The 24,431-nt window shown below is 43.1% G+C and overlaps 1 protein-coding gene across 2 annotated transcripts in view; it reads left to right on the forward strand.

Annotated features, from left to right (window-relative positions):
• LOC309701084 (interleukin-1 receptor accessory protein-like 1-B) overlaps positions 1-24,431 on the forward strand; it is a 343,032-nt gene that overhangs the window by 283,875 nt on the left and 34,726 nt on the right. For both annotated transcript variants that reach the window (XM_082525081.1, XM_082525082.1), the window contains exon 7: positions 13,557-13,689. In XM_082525081.1, coding sequence (XP_082381207.1) covers positions 13,557-13,689 — 133 coding nt within the window. The remainder of the gene's footprint in view (positions 1-13,556; positions 13,690-24,431) is intronic.

The following is a 24,431-nucleotide window of genomic DNA, read 5'->3' on the forward strand; positions in this document are numbered from 1 at the left end:
GGTCATTTTGTTGAGTAAATTTGTTTTTAAATACATTTTTTTAATTAGTTCATTTAGCTGTTTTTTGTTGGGTTTTTTGTAGTCCACATCATAGCGCTGACCCGTATGTGCACTTCTCAAAGCAGTGACTCTGAATGAGTGCTACAAGTATTTTAGACTTCCTCTGCAGTAGCCATGGTTAGTATGGCTAACAATTATAGTTTCTCTTAAGATTCATGAGAAGCTGAAAAGGTTTGGACAGACAATACTAACTTAAAGCAGTGGTTCCCACACTTTTTTTGCTGGGCCCCCCTTTGTTTTAGAAGAAAAATGTTCCCCCCGCACAAACGCATCCTCCAACCACACACACCCATATTTTGTTTTCAAACTCCATTGCGGTTTATTTCACACCTCAAACATTTAGTAAACAAGTAAGCAAATACAAGTAATCTGCAATAAATTACAGGTAGTAATAAAATAAATTACTAACTCTTTTACGCTACGCACACCTGCACGGGTATTTTTGAAATCGCAGCTGTTTCTGTGCGTTTGGACCTTTGGTATTTGATTTGACTTTTTAAAACTCCTTTTTTGCGTTTATGCATGGACGAGGAATACAGAGTTCGTCACGCAACGTCAATGGTATGTGCCTTTTTTCACGTCACGCTGTGCGCCACATTATTGTTTACATGAGATGAATTGCAGGATGGCAGATAGACAAAATACTGTTAATCTGACTATCTGCAGGTTTTACATGCTTACACACGCAGTTACTGTCCCTCCATTTACAAAGGCAGAGGCGTCATGGTGTGATTATTTTACTTGTAGTTTTATTTTTTCTCTGTGTAATAATATTCAACATTGCTATCAATACATTTTTCAAAAAATGCCTCTCTGTGCAAAATGGGTTTAAAAACAACGACGCAGGGAAAACCAATAATGCAGGGGAGACCTACCTCCGCACTTGTGCAGGTGAAGCCAAAGGGAAGATATGCTTCACCATATCTTCTAGTCTTTGGCTTAGAATGAAGTTGGTTTGGAAACATATTCAGCGATGCTTCATCTCCTGCTTTGCGTTTGTGTGGGCCCCCCATGCTAGCAGTGTCCAAGGATTCTTTTTTTTTTTTCCCCTTTTCATACCGATGGTTATTGGTGGTGGGCATTTATACAAGTAAAACTGAAAACCAACAAAGAAATCCAGTTTGAATTGAGTACAGACAGACACAGTTTCTCACTCTGACAGGTAATGTTTGAGCCCCACTGCCTTACAGTATAATACTAGCTAAAGCATGGTCATGTCTTTATAAAGAAAATATTCAGCAGCAAGAGTCCTGGGTGACAACAAGCAAGTCAATTTGACTATCCACCGTGGGAGCTCAGATGTGTGTCTGAATCACCAGCACTATGGACTGTATGAGGCTATTCTGTATGAATAGCATTAAAAGTTATTTTCCATGTAGACCAGGTCATTGGAGAGTGCTCCTCAAAGGTTATTTGTTTGAGCGATTCACAAGACTGATTTTATTCCAGTGGTGATCTGACATTCAGCAATCACGGCTAGATGACCTAGATGACCCTAAAACATTAGAATCCTTGATTTTGCAAATGCATCACTCAACCAGACGCACCAGCGCCCCCAGGGAGAACTTTCGTCGCCTTTTTTCATGGCACATTTGTACCATCGTACTGACATTTTGTCGTCCCCAGATGCTCGCGCCAATCTTTTGGAAATGCACACAGATGGATCCGCAGAGGCTTTTTAATACACATTATCAGCTTTACATTGTTTCAAGCATGACAGTTGTGGCCATGCAGCCCAGAATCCCAACATGCCCTTTTTGAACAAGGTGAACATGAATTTGTTTCCTTCCATATGTTCATGCAAATAGGGAGGATAGCAACATGGCAACATACAAATAATACAAAATGTGCACAGAGCTCTTTTTTTGTGAACATGATGGACGGGGAGAAAACAGCAGGATGCTGTGTAGATGATGCCCGCTCTCAGCAGAGCTTTAACCTTTCCTTCAACATTCTTCCTGCAGAGTATATTAAGAAAATACTTTTTCTTGCTTATTTGCTGTGTATTTTGTTTTATGCATTTAATAACAGGCCAGTATATTAAAGGCCACCTTTGACTTATAAACTCTGTCATAGGTTATTAGATTGTTCTTCCTGCTCACTCAGTCAGTCATATTTTTCTCCTGATTCTTCACTCATGAGTGAAATGTGCTTATTTCTAAGACATACCACAAGATGCAAGAAAAAGAATAAAGGTCAGATGGTAGACAAAGGTGACTAAATGGTTAGGAAAAAAATAAAATTAAAAACCTCAAATCTTTTATCTGCTCAACTTTATGGGCTAACAGGGGAACAGGCGTCACGTAGGCGTGAGACTATTTTAGTCAGTCGTCCAATCCAGCTCTTCAGATCCCTTAAATTAAAGCTGAAAGTCTGCACTTTAATGACATATTGTTTGATTTCAGCAAGATTACTAAGTACAAATACAAGGCAATATCAAATTACTTAACGAGTTGACTCTATTATTTTCATTATTGCCGACATAACGATTTCATTGTTAACAATGAAATAGCGGGTGGCTGAAGTTTAATTAGCAATGCATTTCCAATTTATTAACAATGGCTTTTATGACTTCTAAACATACGAGTAAATAAATTTCTGATAAATATTATTGTTAGTAATGATTTGCGCCGCTTTAATGAACTGTAAAAATATTCCTTTGAAATGAAGGCTTCTGGCGTGAAAGAAAACAAAATGTTCTCCTTTTGTCTAAGAATAGGTGATAAAACTGAAGAAAAGTGCACTGCAGTACCGACATCTCATTTCCACATGTATATTTGCTGGAACATCTCAGTACATGCATTCCTACCACTTTAACGCAACACTCCCACCGTGTAAACCCGCTCCTCTACTTTTCCCACCTCTCCCCCTGAGAAGTGTGATGCAATGATTTCCAAACCCACCAACACTGTCTCCACCCCCCCCCCCCCCCCCCCCCACCCCACCCTTACCTTTGCAGCTCGATTTAGGACGATAAGTTAACAGCTGCTTCCCCGTCTGATGATTTTTTTTTTCTTTTTTAAAAATGTTCCACTCTTTCGCTTCACGTTGGCCCTTAGTTAAGTTGCTGCATGGACTTCCTTGCTCATTCAGCGCACGTGTGCTGCAGATATCCAATGCAGTTCATCCTGTAACACTAGGAAAATCACCTGCAGTCCCAACCACTCTGCTGTGTCCTGTTCTCATTACATGGACACCCAGGAGAGGGTATGGATATAGCTATGCTCCCTTGCGCTCCACTCACTACTCTTTCTCTCTCTCTGTCTCAGTCTCTCTCCTGCTCACTGAGCACAGTAAGCTGTCTTGATCTTGCTGGTGAGTTTGCTCCACTGGACCATTTAGGGACTAGATTCTTCTTTTTTTTTACTGATGGTTTAGGAGACAAGGACTATGCTGCAATAAGGTCTAACCAATAAATGCTTTGGTGAACCCCCAACATGCAGTAAAAAGGGCAAATTTTCCCTGGTTTTGATTTAGGAAAATCTTCATCCAGCACACAGTTACATACCATTCTTTGAATTACACAAGCTCATCCAAAATTTGTTAAATGAACTAGAAATCCAACTGCCAGCCAGTCTTATCACCCAACACCAGTTCCTTCCCTCACTAATGCTCTTGTGGTTGGATGGGAACAAATCCCTGAAGCCTTGTTCCAAAATCTTGTTGAAAGCTTCCCCACAGGAGATGGACACTGTTACTGCAGTTAATACCCATCCTTTTTGGTCAAAGAAAAATTGTGGCTGGTGTATCTACTGCTGGAGTCAGTTTGTTGATCTGTCTGCTGAACGTCAACCTTAGAGATTTTTTTAACATAGTATCTTAAAAATCATGTTAGAAAAAATGGTTGTAATTCATAAGTAGTTAATGCAAAAATATCTTTATTACAGTCACTGAATTAAAGCTCAGAGTCTGTGTTTCAGTTGCGTATTGATTCTGTTTCACTTCACGTCTGTTGTGGTGGCATGAAGAGCCAGAATTGTAACTATGATCTTAAACTTTATTTCCAAGATTATAAATGTCAGATGAGGATGGATGGACTAAACATGTTGTAACTCTAGTGATAACTCACTGTAAATTTAAAAAATAAAATAACAGCCCATGAAAACTAAGAAAACAGGCAACCTAAATAAGTTTCAAACTGCATTATAGTTGTGAATGTTATCCTTACGCTCTGTTGCTTAAGATTCAAGTTGAACCTTTCTAGCAGTGTAACAATCATCCTTCACATTGTCATGCCTGCTACTCATTTTCATATCATCTGGACATTTCTAGAGTGATACTGTTTATTCCGATTGCACCCCAGGAGCATGATATTGGCAGTGCTAAAGACGCCTGCAGCACAAGGAATGCAAGCTGAAGTTTGGAGGTTTATTTACATGGAGAGACTCCTTTCACTGGGAGTGTCACTGGCTTGTTTAAGAGTGTGTAGGTGTGAGTAACACCATGCTACACTGTAATTTGTCAGGAATGAGCCAGACCGGGGCTAGAAATAGTATTTGATAAATTCAGCAGCTCCTGAAAGTCAGCCATGCAACTGCCATGAGTCATAACATTTATTAACAAGCAAATTCAAGTGAACATAAGCAAGGCTGGATGGAGGCTGGCTGAGACTTTTTCAGCAGAGACCCTCTCTTCAGCAGGAGTAGATTTGGTTTGCAGTCAGGAAAGGCTCCATGCCGACTGCAGGCAGAGAACATACTGAGTGCCGGGGACAATAGTTAAGGAAAGAAAAGAAAATCATTGAAAGCACTGCTTTTGGTAAAAGTGGATTCAGCCTGAGCATCGAACCACGGGGAGCTCCACTGATGAAATGGGAATGCTTGGGGTATGGGCATGCTTGAAAGGTGACCCAGCAAGGTCTTGAGGAACATTCAGTTCAGTGCTATCACTCTATGTTCCATTGTGTATCTGTGTCTTTCACTTCCATCCCAACCACACTTTCTACTTTTTTTATTCCTCTCTTTAGCCATAAATACATGAAGCCACTGAGGGTTCCTCTAGATGTCCCTCTTTGGTCTGCGTAGCCCTGTACTAAACCCCAGTGACCATCCAGGTCCTGTTGTTATCCAGTCGCTGCTGTGTCACCATGAGATAAGCGTTTTTGTTTTTTGTTTTTAAATCTCAGGACTTCAAATTATCACCAGAACCAATTATGTTACGTTTCAATAACATCAATTCTAAAGTGCTATGATATTTCAGTAGATAGCTATCATACAAATGCACTGAGTAGGGCTGTCGGTAAAAGATGATCCTCAGATACAAAGTGACACAAAAAATTTCTATTACTCATTTGCAACAGCACTCATACGACGGTGCTGTTTCCCCCCTGACACAGCCCCTCCTCTCACTAGCAGCTGAACACCAAAACAATACCACAACTGCCTTAAAAGAAACTTGGACAACCCTGTTGCCAACACACTCGTATTTATTGTACGGGGTTAGGAAAGCTCCCGTTCAGACATTATTGAAGTATTATCAAACAGTTACAAATGTTAACATAGCTAGCACACAGGTTAACATTAGCGTCTGTTGAGTTATTACTAAGCCTGGATTATACACTCAACAAAAATATAAACGCAACACCTTTGTTACTGCTCCCATTCCCCATGGGATGGACGTAGAGACCTAAAATTCATTCCAGATACACAATATAACCATCCCTCCCAAACAGTGGTCACAAATCAGTCCAAATGTGTGGTAGTGGGCACATCTGCTATATTGAGATAATCCATCCCACCTCACAGGTGTGCCACATCAGGATGCTGATCTGACATCATGAGTAGTGCACAGGTGTACCTCAGACTGCCCACAACAAAAGGCCACCCTGGAATGTGCAGTTTTTTGCGCTATTGGAGGTCTGGGGACCCAGAACCGGTCAGTATCTGGTGTGACCACCATTTGCCTCATGCAGTGCAACACATCGTCGCATGGAGTCTATCAGATTGTCAATTGTGGCCTGTGGAATGTTGGTCCGCTCCACTTCAATGGCTGTGCGAGGTTGTTGGATATTCGTGGGAACTGGTACACGCTGTCGTATACGCCGGTCAAGCACATCCCGAACATGCTCAATGGGTGACATGTCCGGTGAGTATGCTGGCCATGCAAGAACTGGGACATTCTCAGCTGCCATCTGCCCTGAACAATGTGAACCATGATTCATCTGTGAAGCGCACACCTCTCCAACGTGCCAGACGCCATCGAATGTGAGCATTTGCCCACACAAGTCTGTTACGGCGACGAGCTGGAGTCAGGTGAAGACCCCGATGAGGACGATGGGCATGCAGTTGAGCGTCCCTGAGACGGTTTCTGACAGTTTGTGCAGAAATTGTTTGGTTGTGCAAACCAATTGTTCCAGCAGCTGTCTGGGTGGCTGGTCTCAGACGATCTTGGAGGTGAACCTGCTGGATGTGGAGGTCCTGGGCTGGTGTGGTTACACGAGGTCTGCGGTTGTGAGGCCGGTTGGATGTGCTGCCATATTCTCTGAAACGCCTGTGGAGACGGCTTATGGTTGAGAAATGAACATTCAATGCACGGGCGACAGATCTGGTTGACATTCCTGCTGTCAGCATGCCAATTGCACGCTCCCTCATTGCTTGTGGCATCTGTGGCATTTTGCTGTGAGACAAAACTGCACATTCCAGGGTGGCCTTTTGTTGTGGGCAGTCTGAGGTACACCTGTGCACTACTCATGATGTCAGATCAGCATCCTGATGTGGCACACCTGTGAGGTGGGATGGATTATCTCAATATAGCAGATGTGCCCACTACCACACATTTGGACTGATTTGTGACCACTGTTTGGGAGGGATGGTTATATTGTGTATCTGGAATGAATTTTAGGTCTCTACGTCCATCCCATGGGGAATGGGAGCAGTAACAAAGGTGTTGCGTTTATATTTTTGTTGAGTGTATTTGTCATGTCTTCAAGTCCACTGGGGTCCACTCAGGCACAGGTGGCTTAAGTTTCTAACTGCGAAGAGTCATTGGTGAATAATTTACTTTATTGTGAAGCAATTACTATTAATATAACTATTAATTGCCAAGGACTTAAGGCAAACAAAGAAACATATAAGAAATGACTGCTCAGCTCGGGTCTCATGTTGTGTCCAAGTGTAATCTGGTCTTCAAGGTAGCAGCTACTGGCTATGGCAAATTACAAAATGATAAATGTAATGCTGGAGGAAAACAAAAGTATTTGTATTAAAAAGTGTTATTTTTCTCTTAAAATCCCAAAATGAAGCTGAAAAAAAGTCCACAAAAAGTTTTTTGGACCACCAAGAAAATATGGCGCCAAGTCACCAGAAACAAAGGAAATAAACAAAACGTATAGCTGAATACATTTGCACCAACCGGTAATTTTGTCATCTTAATTTTGAGAAATCTCTTCCTGTGAAAATGATATTGTACATTGAGCATTTACCCAAATGTTGGTACTGAGTTTGAAAATCTATTTTGACAACCAAAAATCATGATGGGCAAGAAGACGTGGGTTTTAACTAATGTTTCTGTGCTTTGTTTTGGTTTTTTTCTTTTGGATTAAAGAGATGTATTTGAGTCAGCAGCAAAGCGGGTGCATCCCAACTCAGAAACCTAAGTGGCGTTTAGGAAAGAAACAACAGCACTAACTGATGCAAAGCAAAGAAAAACCATTACGCCTCAAAGAAAACACTTCACAATGCCTCACATAACCATTAGCAAAAATAGCATCTGCTTCATAGTTGACATGGCAACTGCTGTCAACATCTGATGCTTTTCTAATTGTTGTAAAACCTCACTTCCTCCATTCAATATGGCATTTCTCTAATGTTTTGTGAAGTACCCTTTAAGTGTTTCATTAATGTCTAATGAGCTTTTCATTAAGAGAATTCAACTGTGACTTCTCCACAAGATTATAAGCAACGCAGGGTTTAACGTTGGTAATGATTCTGCTGGACTGGGCGGCAATAATAGGTGCTGCTTTTGTGCTAAAGTACGTTGTATTATGAGAACATCAATGCAGAGAGTGGGTGTTGAACTTTGCAAATGTCATGCTGTGTTCCACAAGGCTTGAATTGGACTTGTTATTAACCCAACCCCCAGCCTGTTTGTTTCCCACTCCCCGGTAATATTCAGCCATATTACCTTATTTAATTTCCAGACACGGCTCGTCCCCGCCAAAAGTAACACCGATCCAAGAAAATTGTAATTTCACAACACATCACCGAGCATTTCCTATTACGATTGCCACATGTTAACATGCTTATAAAGTTCAGGAAAACAGCGCAAACATTATATTATGTCTCTTGATATCTGCTTCACCTGCATTAATTAGTGGAAACGGCAGCGGCAGTTTGCCTGCTTAGTGATAATGAGGTGCAGTGCTAAGTATGAATAACAAGAGATTGACCATACGCGAGGGGGAACATAACTAAATGACTACTGAATAAAGCACAGTCAATGGCTGCCTTAAAATGCATGATTGGAGAGGCTTAGGCTGTAATAAGCAAAGCAAAGTGAATGCTGAACAGAGAGACAATTAAACCGCCACATCTGGCAACGCTGATGTGAGTGGGTACCCAGCCGCCGCAATTACAGGCCTCTGTCACTACTGTAACCCTTTACTGCCTGAACACAGCACTCGAGCAGATGATGAAGGCAATGCTTAAAGTTTTCAGAGCTTCTACTCCCGACTGGCCACAAATGGATGTTTGACCAGGACCACTTGGCGTCCTAAGTTTAACACACTATGTCCCTTTCATGGTTTCCCCTCCACAACAAACTTCTCCATTTTTTCGGTAGCCACATACTCAAGTCCTACCCAGTGTCATGGTATAGTGCTTCTATTGAAGTCAGACTAGCCTGGACCATAACGGGTACCCAGTGTGTTTAAAAAAATGATGCCGGGAACGCTAGAATGTGGAAGTTCGGTGAAAGATCATTCTCATGAACATAGGCCTGCTGAATCTGGGAAAACCCCATTAAACCATCAATTATCAGCTTATTCAATTTCTGGCCTTTTTCTCAGTCAAGATAACTGTCCTTCTATCCTTCTCCTCCGCGGGGCAATCTTCAAGTTATTTTATGTTGAGTTGCATTGAAGGTGAATTCATCAGAGCAGAGAGAACAAGTCAGCAACCAGAGAAACTGGGGAGAAAAGAAATTTCCACTAAAGTCAAAATAACACCCTGACATTTTGCAAAGATGTTGTTGGTGATGTTATGTGCTTCCAGTCATTTAGTGCTTTTCTAGTCTGTCTTAGGCTTAACTTCTGAGTCATATTTTACATTCGAGCAGCACTTTTGTGTTTTCACTTCAAGCACGTTTTTCTAACTCACGTCCATGGCCAGTTTAGAGTCAGCAGTTTGCCTAACATGCATGTCTTTGGACTGTGGGAGTGCCCACTCAGGCACAGAGGGCACATGTAAACTCTGCACAGGAAGGCCCCACTTTACGACCATCAACCTGCTGAGCACACTTTGCAAGAAGTTGTTGTTATTGTTGCCACTCAGAATTCATGAATTAGCTTCAAATCTTGAAGCAGTCTTTCCTACTGCAGCTGATTTCTGTTAACATAAATATTGCATTAAAGCAATTTTGCCAAGATCTAAAACCTGTGTGTATTAGCAGTAATTTGAAAATTTGCTGTTTATGTATAATGTTGTCTTAAATTGCAAGCTTCCAAATGGCTTTTCATCTCGCCACAAACATTAAACCTTCTGTATGCCGTACGCGTCTTCAGTGCTGTTCAGATCACGAGTACTGAAAAGCTTAGCCTCTTCCCTCTGAAGTATTTTACCGCTAGCTGCAATTTATTCAAGGCTGTTAAAAGCGAAGGAATAAAGAAAACAAAGGCTTCCCTACTCAAGAGCTTGATTGTTAGGATCTGAATGGGAAACGCTGGTAGATTAAGTCGACATGGATGGTGCACGCACTGCATGCAGATGTAGTGATGTGTAATCGTCAGCACACAAGGGCAGTACAATGCTCTATTCACTCAGTGTAGGAAGTCTTTCAGTTCTCCCATGTGTGGGATTCCTCTTTCAAACTTTTTCTAGCTGTCTTTTTTCCTCATATTTCCACTTTCTTTAATGTCAGAGATGTAGAAATGCATACATCCCCGCTCCTTTTCCCTGTATTCTTCTTTGGCGACTCACGCTTCCACAGCTTCAAGTCTGTCTCCTTTACCACGGGAATCTTTGCTGACGTCTCCGTCCTGCAGCCACAGCGACTGAGAGAGATGCTCTGGAGGCTCAGAGAGATAAGAGAGGAGAGACAATCGCATTAAGACTCACTTTACCCCCCTGACCAAGACCAGAGGTTGGGATTTGAATGTTAAAATCAGTAAGCTTAAATCCCTGCATGGCCATTTGTGCATTTCCCAGACTGAGCACATTACTTCCTTCTCTGCAGCCTTTAGCTGCTCGCAACTACACCGGCACAAATTAGCACGGCATCGTTAAGGGAATAACACGCAGCCATATGCACGAGGAGCTCCCTTGGAGTGAGTCTTAGAGAATGACACTGTGACTGGTGTCTGCACAGCAGTCTAGCTGTCGACGCTACAACACAATATGCTGTTTGAATCTATGGGTGAAGCCTCTTGACATCAAAGGTGGCAAAAAAAAGAAAGAGAGGAACCGTGTTTCCTTTTACTGTTCTCTGCACCTGTCAAAATGGTGTGTTTAGGGTCTTTTTTTTCTTGTTTTTGTTGTTTTATTTGCTGCTACTGCACACACCAGCCCGCCTCCTTTGTAACACCACAGAGACCCCTAGTGGAATTGAGAAGTGTTGCAATGTGTCTGAAAGTGTGTGCGTGTGTGTGTCTGTGTGGTCCAGGACAGATCCCACCATCCCCAAAACTCATTTTCTCTGTCTCTTTCATTTTCGCACTCTCTCTCACACACACGCACACACAAGCCTTATCTTTCAGCTGTGGACAACTTTTCTTTCTTTTTTTTTTTCTTTTTTTTGAGCCGTGAGACAAAATGCAAAACTGCCTCCTCCCAGCCTCCACACACGCACCACACACACCTCAAATTCAGGGCCTTTTCTGCATCTCCAAGCCAGATTTTCCCTGTTAACGCTTTAGCTATCATCTCAGTGCACTAGACTGCACTAGAGGGCCAAATTAGAGCAGGCCTTGGTAAAATAAAATCCCTTTATCTTTGAACTAGCAAGTACCCAATTATACGCCACAGTTATCTCCCATCTCACAGACTTCTGAGTACTCGCCACAGGCCAATGAGCACGGAGAGCTAATGAAGAGATGCTGAATCACCTTTTTGCCTTCCTGGACACACAACTGGTGGAGCCTCCTTGATCAGCTGCCACTTTTTTATGCATTAGAGTCATTCTCCAACTTTGATGAGGTGGTTCTTCTCTCCCCCCCCCCCCCCCCCCCTGGCAGCACAGGGCACTGATTCACGGATATGCCGTCGGTTGCGGCATACATATGATTAGCGTGAAAGAAGAGTGAGAGGTCTCTAATCCCGAGCAGAGAAGAGAAAACGGGTTTTAAAGTGGTTTATCTGCTTCCAGTCACAGAGGATGTAGAAAATGAAGCGATGCAGAGAGAGGAACTCCTGCTGATGTGAAAGACGGGGCTTGATATGGGTCTTCTGTGCGTGACCCTGATCATCCCAGGAAGTCGATCTGTATATCACGCTGCCTGTTTGTACAGAAAAATTACCTGAGGTGTTGGAAGCTTTTTCTCTTCCTGTTTTCAGCCTTGTTAAACTTTTACATGTGCTTCAATTTTTGTGCTTTCTACAGCTTTGGTTCTTATGGATATGGATTTATTTCATTTCCCAGTTGGTCAGCATTTTAAGATATTTAACTCCTTAAGCTCTAAGCCGTTATGTTAGAATACCCATGTAAGAAAGAGGTTTTTTTTAATGTAGCACCAAATCACAAGAAGAGTATATTGTAATAAAAAGACCCTACAACAATAAGAAGGAAACCCCAACAATACAATGACCCCCTAAGATGACCCCCGCAGCACCCAGCTAATCAACACCACCAATGGTGGTCAGTGTTAACTCAGGCCTTCATGACACAACCCTGCTCCATTTATCTTGCAACCAGCAGTAGGAGTGAAATGGCTTGTGGTCCTCTGTGGTCAAAAATACCCTTTTTATCGATAAGATTGCATACTGGAAAGAAGATGCTTAAGAGTACCCAATGCGTTTCAGTGTAATGACAAGGTGTCTCATCCAAGCATTCATATGGAGCTGGAAGTGAGGCAGGTTTCAGTGTTATCACCACTTCTTTGAGATGCCAGCAGCTTTGGCTAAGCATCTGATGCCCTTGGAATGACAGCGGGCTCACTGACAGCCCTCATAATGAGATTATTGTTCCTAGGTGATAAAAGTAAGGCCACTTCCACTTCATGCATTAATTTGTATGTAAAGCTTTATCTCTAAACTTATGTGCAGGCCCCATTAAATATTCGTTCTGTCAGTCGGTGCTTTTGCTCTTTCAAAGTTGATTTTTGGCATCTTTTAAAGCACAAGTTTGTTTTTGTTTTTTTGACCATGGTATCTAACAGGGCCAACCTCTTCCAGTCTTGATAGGTTAGGTTGTCTGGCAGTAATTCACAGGTTTTCACTTCTTGGAAGTTGCTTGCACCCAAATGGTGATAATGGTTATGAAACAACCACCATTACCGTGCACTGCTGAGCACTTAAAAAGGAATTTGGGTGCAATCAAGCCACTGCGCTGTAGCACGGATTTTTGCCAGAGAGAATAAACACCTTTTATTTTCTGATTCACACCGAAAGCTGCATCTTAGTTGTATGAAGTATGAATGAAGGCTGACTTAGGCACAGTCTGCTTCCACAGACCCATAAGGGCATATCCTCTTATCGCAGCAATACAAGTATAATTGAGTCGATAATGTGCAATTTGAACTCCTGCTTAGGCTGTGCGGTTTGAATTGTGAGTTTTGCATTCATTACCAGCACAAGCCACCTCCTCCTTAACAGCCGTACCGCACTGTGGTGTTTAAACATTTCCAAAATACTTCCTGCAAAATACAGCGATGTAAATGTAAAAGTGGGATCTGACAGAGAAGGGAGCTTTGGAGGAGGGTAAAGAGCTTTTGTGAAGGTACAGTGGTGTTACAAAGTTGGCATGAAAGAGGGTTCAAGAGCGCGTTTATAAGTTTAAGAGGGTGTCGGGGAATTTAAAAACGGTTGAGTGTGGTTTAAGATGGCACCTCAGGAGAGTGAGGAACAGTTTAGGAACTGATGGGATAGCAAGGCTGTCGTGGAGTGTTTCGGAGGGTGAAAAGGAGAGAATAGGTTCTGTAAGTCAGGCATCAGATATCATATCTTGTGGCTATTTCTATCCACCATATTTGGAAAGGAACACTCTGATCTCTTATTTTTATTTATTTATGTACTTATTTACTTATTTAGAGGACACTGTCTAGGGCAGACCCTTCGACAGTCATCAGTATCTCAGGGCTAACATTTGTAACATTTTTATCAGGTGACTCCTTCTCTCGTCTCCCACAGGAAGTCCGGTTAACTTGACGTGCAGAGCGTTCTTTGGATACAGCGGAGACGTCAGTCCACTCATCTATTGGATGAAGGGGGAGAAGTTTATCGAAGACCTGGATGAGGAGAGGATTCAGGAGAGCGAAGTCAAGTAAGAACTTCAGAGCTTCAATTTTATGAATGGGGAATATTTTGGGAAATGAAGGTGTAAACTGTAAAATACAGATATTTATTATCTTATTATCTGTATATCCACTTCCATTTTATTTGTATATATTGTCAAATAACAACAGTCGCCTTAAGGGGCTTTATATTGTAAGTTAAAGACCCTACAATAATAATAGAGAAAAAGACAGCAACAATCAGACGACACCTTGGCAACAGTAGGGAGGAAAGACTTCCTTTAACAGGAGGAACCTACCAGAACAGGGAGGGGCAGCCATTTCCAGAGACAAGTTTATTGTAAGGGATTTTTCTTAACACTCCCTCCTACCTTTTCTCTCCCCACTCGACAGGTGAACACCATGAGGTTTTGCACTCTCTCACATACTAGACCAGGCAACAACTTCCAGGGCAGCTAAATGAAGCCAGAGTGGCCAAAATGACAGTTCATCTGTGGCCACTCAAGGCTGGTTTCAAAAGCGAGTCAGTTCCCAGACACTCTCACGTCAAAATACCCAACTATAGCCTTTAGATTAGCATGCGTACAGTCTTGTATGAATAACAGTTTTGGTTTCTATAGCTAATTTGCTGGTTGTATGGGGGTGGTTGTTTTTCACAATTCACCAGGCTGGACACTGTTAAAGCTTATATTTAAGGCTGTGGCTGCTTTAATAGACTCTGCTTGCTATCTCCAGCCTCCGTTCTGTTAATTCCCATCATAGAGCTCGACCTCTCAACTGTGTTTGTGCCTTTTTGGAACATCCATTCATTTTCATCTGCTTATCCAATTCACCATAGGATGGAGCCTATCCCGGCTAGGTCAAGAGGCAGGGTTCACCAGTCTGCCGCATGGCTAACACAGAGAGACTATAATTCACACTCATATGTACATCTGTGGTCACTTTAGAATCACCAGCTAACCTAACTCCGTGCATGTTTTTGGACTGTGGGAGTATCCAGGGAGAACCCATGAAGGCAGAACATGCAAACTCCACACAGAGGTGGATTCAAACCAGAACCTTCTTACTGTGAGGCAACAATTCTAGCCACCAGATGTGCTGCCAGCTGTTTGAAATATTCTTTTTTCAAACAGCTTTTGTTAAAATATTCTATTCTCCAGAATATTCTGCTCTCCAGTTTTTCGTTTTTGTTTTAGTTTGGTAGTTGGCACTAAATAGCAGGTTTCTGTGTTTGCACTTGGCACCAGTGCAATTTATGGATGCAGTTTGCTAACCAAGCCTGCTAGCATTAGTTGATAAGCAGCCACTCTACCCTGTGGTACAGCAGCCAAAACAAAAATGTTAAGGTATAAAAATGTAGAGTCCGGAAACCAATTAGTGATCTCACATTGCCTACTTTCAGTCAGGCCATATTGAGACCTCTGCAAAGGCAAAATGGAAAACAGAAGACAGTTAGGTTATTGCACACCACCAAGCATGAGCCGGAGGCGTCCCCAAAACAGTGAGATCTCATGAAATTTGAGCTTTCCAATCCAAATAGCATATAATAAAAATTGTGTCCAGATTGGGCAAAAAAAGATACAAATCTAAGAAAAATATGCACATATGACCGTTATTAAACCGCTTATAGCGACAGAAATAATCTGCCGCTATCACTTAGTCAGAAGTGACTAATATATTCATGAGTCACTTCTGATCTCTTCAAAAGCAGCACAGGACCCCTCGGCTGAACTGGTAAACACCTATTTAAACTCAATTTGCCACAACTCTGTGACCACCCATCAACACACCAAACAATGAAGGGAACCGTTCACTACCAAGCTACCATCTAAATATTCATATTGAGCATTTGATATTCATGAATGCCTTATGTGGCTGTTTAATAATGCAGGTAGCTATGCATTCTTTATCAGCATGTACTGTATATGCGCAGTTCAGGAACTGCTCCATCAGTTAAACAAAAGTGCAGCAGCAGCAGCACAACAGATGGAAACTCTAACTGAATAGCCTCCTTTTCCATTTGAGTGACCACCATGTTTTTGGCTCATTAATGAAAACAGAAGTCTGTTTACTCTGATATCAGCATCAGCCGAGGCTGGTTGACCATCCAAAAATGAAGCCTAGACGCAACTCTTCTTCCTTTAGTTTTGACAAGTCATGTGAGGTAAACAATGGAGCTTTAGAAACTGTCGCACTTTTAAAGTTTCACCTTGCAGAAAATGAGATTTTCTTTTTATTATATGCCTATAATAAGTAGGCGTCTAATACTGTCAATCATAAATGTTCAGCCATGATTGACAGCAATGCAGTTATACAGGGAGAGAAAGAAAGGTTCACTGGGGGAAGCTGGATTTCCAGCATGTTTAAACGATGAACCTGGACCCATGGTGAAAAGTGTTGTTTTAGCTTGACGGCACTGACATATGGAACTCGTCCAGAATCATTTTTATTGATTCACTTTGGATCAGCCATAAAAAACAAAGCAGACATTTCGTGCCATTGCTAAAGTGTAGCTGATGGTATCGCTTCTGCTTTAGGCCTATTTTTCACCTGTGATTGGAAATTTGATAGATTTGCTGCTACATTTACAACATTACAGGAGTAAGATGGGATCCGTTTACTTTAGCTGCAGGGTCACTTTATTACATATACCTACACATACACATACACCTTGCTTTTGTTGAATAGAAACCCCTTTTCTAGCTTAATAACTGTCCTAATGCTGTAGATTTATGGGCAGCACTGCCATCATGCAAATCCGCTATTCTACTTATAGACTGTATATAAAAGATAGATTTAGGTAATATACCATCACATATAGGTTAAGGAAACCCCTTAAACTCAAAGCTATTTGGCCACCACCGTATTGGGTTTTTGGAGCTAGAAATGACCGTATTTAGATGCGCTTGCCCATTTCTTCATCACATCAACTTTGAGGACAGAATGTTCATTTGCTCCCTGATTTATTCCACCCACTAACAGGTGCCACGATGAAGAGATAATCAGTGTTATTGCCAGTGATCATAATGTTATGGCTGATCGGTGTACGATATGAGCTTTGTGAGATGGTATCCTTCTGAAAAGGGGATAGATATGGTCAACACTGATACACAGGAAGCTTTGGCATATTAATGCCTCACGGCTGGTACAAGGGTGCCCACAAGGTGCCTGGAAATACTGCTTTCTGTGCCAGCACCCTAAATTGCTACAGGACAGGATGGATCCATCTTGCTTCTAGGTTTGATATACTAAGATGCTCTTTTGTCATACCTTGCTGGTAAAGAGTTGACTTTTTTTTACTGATCTATTACCTCAAAACAAGTCTGACCACGCTTCTCTGCTCTCGCCCATCTGCAATTTATTTTGCTCCTAAATTTTCACTCAGTGGGTATTTTCTTTTTTGGCACTCTCCCTTTAAAACCTAGACATGAATGTTTTGAATGTCTTAGCAGATGAGCAGTTTCTACTCAAGCAGCCTGTCTGCCACTAACACATGTCACATTCAAAGTCACCAGTCAGCACACCCTCGTGACCATGTCTACATGCCTAAATATTTTTAGTTTGTGGCTCATGTTTGGCTAATTAGATATTTGCTTTAATGAGCAGTTGAACGAGTGTACATAATGAAGTGGCCAGTTAACCAGTGGGTTGATGTCGTGCAGTTAAATCAGTTTATAATTGGCACGTAAAATACTGTCAGCTGGGTGGATTACAGCCTCAGATGGCTCATATTGTCTGTGATGTTGCCAAAATTGCAGCATGGTTGATCTTTGCTTAATCACAGGCCTGAGAAAAGGTCACAGTTTCCTTGTTTGATGGACTAACAAGGGCAGAACATTACACCAATGCTGTACTTTTGTTCAAGATTATGCACTGATCTTCAAGCGGTGAAGGTCAATCGAAATCCAGAGCAAAGTGCTCACCCTTCTTAAATGAATAATCAATCCTCATCATCAATACACGGCCGCCGAGACTATTAAAAGATAACGTGTGAAACAGTGGAAACCATCAAGTTAGTAGAACGTAGTAGAACGTAGCAACAGTTTAATCCATCCAGAACAGTTAAATCCTTCCCAAATCAAAAACCCTGGATTAACGGAGATGTTCGCGCGGCACTGGCGGCACGGAGCACCGCCTTTGCCTCCGCGAACACATCGGACTACAAACACGCACATTACCAACTCCGGAAGACGATCAAAGCAGCCAAACGTGAGTACAGGGACAGGGTGGAGCAACAGTTTGACAACCCTCGGAGTATGTGGCAGGGACTAAACACGATCACAGACTTTAGAGGGAAAACCAGCACACCGCAGACCACGGCCTCTCTGTGTGAGGATCTAAACGTATTCTACGCTAGATTCGACACAGCGAACACCATGAGACCGGACAGTGTGCGCACCGCGGATGACGTCAGTGCGCACACTGTGTCTGAGGAGGATGTGCGGAAGTGCTTCAGGAAGGTGAACGCATGCAAAGCTACTGGTCCGGACGGGATTCCCGGCCGCGTCCTCAAGTCATGCGTGGCTCAGCTGGCTGGAGTGTTCACGCACATCTTCAACCTTTCCCTCTCTCTGTCTGTAGTCCCAGCCTGCTTCAAAATGGCCACCGTCGTCCCTGTACCCAAATCCTCCACCATCTCCTCACTGAACGACTGGCGACCTGTAGCCCTGACCCCCATCGTAAGCAAATGCTTCGAGAAGCTGGTCAGGGACTTCATCTGCTCTGCACTACCCGACTCACTGGACCCTCTACAGTTCGCATACCGCCACAACAGGTCCACTGATGATGCCATAGCCCTGACACTACACACTGCCCTGTCACACCTGGAGAAGAGAGACACGTATATGAGAATGCTGTTTGTAGATTACAGCTCAGCATTCAATACCATCGTTCCCTCGAAGCTGGACAGGAAACTGCAGGATCTAGGACTGAGCAGCTCCCTCTGCAGCTGGATCCTTAGCTTCCTGTCTGACAGACGCCAAGTGGTCAGACTGGGCAGCATCACCTCATCCCCCGTCACACTGAACACTGGTGCTCCACAGGGGTGTGTACTGAGCCCTCTCCTGTACTCACTCTACACCTACGACTGCACGGCCACTAACAACTCCAACACCATTGTGAAGTTTGCGGACGACACACAGTGGTGGGTCTTATCACCAATGGTGATGAGACGGCTTACAGTGAGGAGGTCAGCGCCCTGACCCACTGGTGTCAAGACAACCATCTCACCCTCAACGTCGCAAAGACAAAGGAGTTGATAGTGGACTTCCGGAGGTGCAGAGAAGTACACACCCCCATCACCATCAACGGCGCTGCTGTGGAGAGAGTGAGCAGCTTCCGGTTCCTTGGTGTACATCTGGCTGAGGATCTTACGTGGTCAGTACACATAAACAAAACAGTGAAGAAGGCGCAGCAGCGCCTCTTCTTTCTCAGGAGACTGAAAAGATTCGGCATGAGCCCCCGCATCCTCAGGACCTTCTATCACTGTGCCATTGAGAGCATCCTCACTGGATGCATCACCACCTGGTATGGCAACAGCACCGCCTACAACTGCAAAGCTCTCCAGCGAATAGTGCGGTGCTCTGAACGGATAATTGGAGGTGAGCTTCCCTCCCTCCAAGACATCTACAGGAATGAGGAAAGCGGGGAGGATCATCAAGGACTCCAGTCACCCCAGCCATAAACTGTTCAGACTGCTTCCATCAGGAAGGAGGTTCTGCAGCATCCGGTCCCATACCAGCAGACTGAGAGACAGCTTTTTCCATCAGGCCATCAGACTGCTGAACACGTCATAGACACCTCAGCTTCACTACTGGAACTTTAACATTATGCACTCCACACTGTACAGTAATGCCACTGTTTTGCACATGTCTCAACTCTGTATATTTTATTTTATATATTTTATTTATTGTTTACTCTATTTAATTTGTAAAATATGTGTACACACACACACACACACACACACACACACACACACACACACACACACACACACACACACGCGTAGAAAAATATTTAGTATACACATCCAGAAATGCATATACTATTATATATTGTACATATATTTATTAGTTTCAGATGTAGCCATTCTTGTATTTTGCTTGTTTACATTATTGTATTTTGCACAACTCTGTTGCTTGTGAAGCTCGCACACAAGAATTTCACTCACATGTGCTGTACCAATGTACCTGCACATGTGATGTGACAATAAAAGTGATTTGATTTGATTTGATTTGATTAAACATCTCAGATCAATATAAAGATAGAGCACGGGATATACAGTGCTGTGCAAAAGTCATGAGCCAACCTTTATTTCTTTATATTATGCTTCCAAGGAGCCAGACTTTCTTGTAATTTAAAAAAAAAATGGTCTTGTGCAATAGTTCTCCAGGCTTTCTTTGGACACTGGCTGCTTTTCCACTCACTTACAGTCCAGTCCTTATACCTGACCATTTTCAGAGGAATGTTTGTGTTGTTTCTTTGTTGCAACTTGACCTAGGAATCATTCAAGCTTGGCAAAGGAAGCTAACTCAGGAGCTAAACCAGTGGTTTGTCTACACATAACAGACAACTGCAGAACCAATTGTATCTTTAGGTACTTGCTAAACAGCCTGTCACAAAAACACATTAAAAACAATCCATTTCTTTAGTTGAACCCATGAAAAGTACCAAAGATAAAACAGTTTGAAGCAGTTTCACCAGCAAGGTGATTCCCAAAGAGCTATTACCTAAAAACCTGACATATCTCAGTATGGTGTGCAGTGTGTCCTTAAAAAAAAAAGAAGGAAACTGCAGAAACCTGACACACAATCTGAAAGATGCATTTGATACTTCAGATGATCCATCCACTGCTCACTGAAACCTTATCAGAAACTGTATGAATGGAAAGGTTTCTGACAAGAAGTTCTCCCTTCTCTTAAGAAGGGAAACTGTGACAACAGTGCGAACGTTGTTCCTCTCACACGCTCCTGCACACCAAATCTGGAACTACTGTCCATCATGTGTCGTCCTTTTATCTACCTCGGGAATTTACATCGGTCATTGTAAGTGCCGTTTATATTCCACCACAAGCGGACACGGTCACCGCCTTATGCGAGCTGCATGAGGCACTCACACAGCACCAGACACAACACCGGGACGCTGCGCTTATTGTGACGGGGGACTTTAACAGCGCCAACCTCAAATGCGCAGCGCCGAACTTTTATCAACACATCACCTGCCCCACCAGGGGTGAAAGGACACTGGACCACTGCTACACTACGGTCAAGGACGGCTACAAGGCACAATCCCGCCCCCCGTTTGGCAAATCTGATCACGCCGCCATCTTCCTCATGCCAAAATACAAACAAAGGCTGAAACAGGAAGTTCCGGTTCAGAGGAAGGTCGCGCGCTGGATGGATCAATCGGTGGCCGCGTTACAGGACGCACTCGATGACGCAGACTGGGGCATGTTCAGAAACAGCTCCGACGATGACGTCAACGTGTTTACGGAAGCGGTTGTGGGATTCATCGGGAAACTAGCGGATGATACCGTGGAGACAAAGACTATCACAACGTTTCCCAACCAGAAGCCGTGGGTGGATAAAACCATCCGCGACGCTCTGAGATCCCGCACCGCTGCCTACAACACGGGACTCATGACGGGGGACATGGACCCGTACAAAGCCGCATCATATAACGTGCGGAGGGCGGTGAAAGAGGCGAAGCAGCGCTACGGGAGGAAACTAGAGTCACAACTCCAACAGAGTGACTCTAGGAGCCTGTGGCGGGGACTAAGGACAATAACGGACTATAAAGCACCAACAACCGGTATGACGAACGCGGCCATGACTCTGGCAGACGAGCTGAACACTTTCTATGCTCGCTTCGAGGCTGCAGCTAAGGTCTCCAACAATGCTAGTGTTAGCGGCGCTAACGGCTGCAGACAGGAAGATACTGCCAGCACCGGAAACGTGCTCGTCATCTCCGAGCATGAAGTAAGGAGAGCCTTCAAGAGAGTGAACACCAGGAAAGCAGCAGGACCAGACGGCATCCCAGGTCGTATCCTAAGAGACTGCGCATACAAGCTAGCTCCTGTGTTCACTGAGATATTCAACATCTCTTTATCTCAGTCGGTGATCCCCACATGCTTCAAAGAGTCCATCATTGTTCCTGTCCCGAAGAAACCCCACCCTACTTCTCTCAATGACTATCGCCCTGTAGCCCTCACCTCAGTAGTGATGAAGTGCTTTGAACGCCTGGTCAGAGACTTCATCATTTCTTCACTACCAGACACACTGGACCCACTACAGTTCGCTTACCGTCCAAATCGTTCCACAGACGATGCCATCTCTCATCTCCTCCACACATCACTCACTCACTTGGACACTAGAAGGGGGAATTATGTTAAAATGCTCTTCATAGACTACAGCTCTGCATTTAACACCATAATTCCCTCCACACTCACCACCAAGCTGGAGCATCTGGGACTCAGCTCATCTATGTGTCAGTGGATCTCCAACTTCCTAACTGGCAGACCACAGGCAGTAAGGATGGGCGGACATGTCTCAGCCTCCACCACTCTCAGCACTGGAGCCCCCCAGGGGTGTGTTCTGAGCCCCCTGCTGTACTCTTTGTACACATATGACTGTGTGGCCACTACCAGCTCCACCACCATCATCAAGTTTGCTGACGACACCGTCGTGGTGGGCCTGATCTCTGATAACAACGAGACGGCCTACCTGAAGGAGATTAGGAATCTGGAGAACTGGTGCCAGAGGAACAACCTCCTTCTAAACGTCAGTAAGACAAAGGAGCTGATAGTGGACTTCAGCACTAAGCAGGAGAGGAACTACCAGACCCCCGTCATCAACGAGTGCCCAGTGGAGAGAGTGGACAGCTTCAAATACCTCGGAGTTCACATCACGCAGGACCTGTCATGGTCCTGTCACATCAACACCGCGGTGAAAAAGGCCCGACAGCGTCTCTACCACCTCAGACGCTTGAGAGACTTCCAACTGCCCTCCAAGGTGCTCAGGAACTTTTACTCGTGCACCATAGAGAGCATCCTGGCATTCTTATATAGTTCTATATTGTGTATTGTGTATTTTGTTGTACAGTTATTTTATTTTCAACTTTAATTTATATATTTATCTTTATCTTATTCTTCCCAGTTAAATTTACCCTTCATTCTAATTTGTGTTGTACAGTTATTTCATTTTTAACCTTAATTTATATTTTATTCCTTCCTAGTTAAATTTACCCTTTTTAATTTTTCATATTTATTTCCTATCTTATTCATAGCCTTTTCCTTTTTTGTTCTCTTTAGGTCACGAGCAGTTGTCCAAGCATTTCACTACATATCGTACTGTGTATGACTGTGTACGTGACAAATAAAATTTGAATTTGAATTTGAATTTGAATTAAACTAGAAATTCATTGAAAATCAGTGTCAACTGATTGACATTAAAACAAACAATGGAACATTATCATTGATGTATTGGCCTCCTTAGAGCGCAGACCTAAACATTATTAAAGAACTGTGGGATCATCTTAACAGAGAACAGAGCAAAAGGCAGCCAACGCTTTGAATGTCCTTCAAGAAGCCTGGAGAACTATTCCTGAAGACTGCTTAAAGAAAGCGAGTTTAGACTGTGATGAAGAATAAAGGTGGCCATACCAAATATTGACTTTCAAGCTTGTACAATTGTAATAAGTAGTGATTGCAGCAAGAAATGAGGGATTACTCAAGACAGTACTACACCGATTTTGTGAAGAGGATTATAAAACCTTAAAAAAAATCAAATATACATAGTAAATATGTTGAAAGAAGAAAAGAGCTCTTCTAAGTTAATGCACGCTGAGTATAATGTATTTGTGCTGTGACTGTGGTCACAGTCGAGTGTGGTTAAAAAAATTGCAGGCAAGAAGTAATTGTAGCTGTGAAGAGGAAATGCTTAATCCTTAAGAATGGGTTTCTTTGCTTTGCTGTCATCACAGGGGAATTCAGATAAGGGTAACAAGAAGACACAGTATAAATACACTGAATTCCCTTAGCTGTAATTCAATTACAGATTGAAAACTAGTGTCAAAAACATGGATTGATTTAATTAAATGAATGGTTTTGAATCAATAAAAGCGAAGAGATAGTTCACTCTTTTTATTTGTCAAACTTATATTTGTCGTTCTTGCTCGTGTCTGTATTGCAAAAACCACATAGCATCTGTGTTTGGTATCCTGCCCCGATGCACCCCTTTCACGGACCACACGTATGACTAGAAAAATTCTTGTTGTCGACAAATGCTATGTAAAGAAAAGGTTAACCATAAGCAGCGTGACAAGGCTGGGAGGAGAGTTAGCGGCCCAGTCAGTGACCTGGCATTTCGAGATGTCTCTATTAGCCTGCTAGCATGCTCCGTCCAGCTCTCAGCACCACTCTCTGTCGTGAAGGACACCGGGCCAATTAGAGCCTACAGGATTTAAGGGGACTGTGGAGGTGGAGGGGGAGGGGGGTTGGCAGGTGGCGACACTGCGTAGGTGGTATAATAAAGATGAGAAGATGGAATAGTGAGTGGCTCACCGCATGCAGTTAGAAACCTGCTTTCATACGATAGTCAAATGAGGTAACAAGGCAAGAAATCAAAACCGTGACCGGAAGGTGTGTGTGTGTGTGTGTGTGCAGGCTCAGACGTGAGGAGTATACACGCTGTGAGATGCTGTCTCCCTCTGAGCATTATTATTTATTTCATTTTTTTTGTTCCCATTTGAGTTTGCACCACTTCAAACCCACTCG

The sequence above is a fragment of the Aulonocara stuartgranti genome, assembly GCF_965226115.1.
Source record: "Aulonocara stuartgranti genome assembly, chromosome: 23".
Taxonomy (NCBI): domain Eukaryota; kingdom Metazoa; phylum Chordata; class Actinopteri; order Cichliformes; family Cichlidae; genus Aulonocara; species Aulonocara stuartgranti.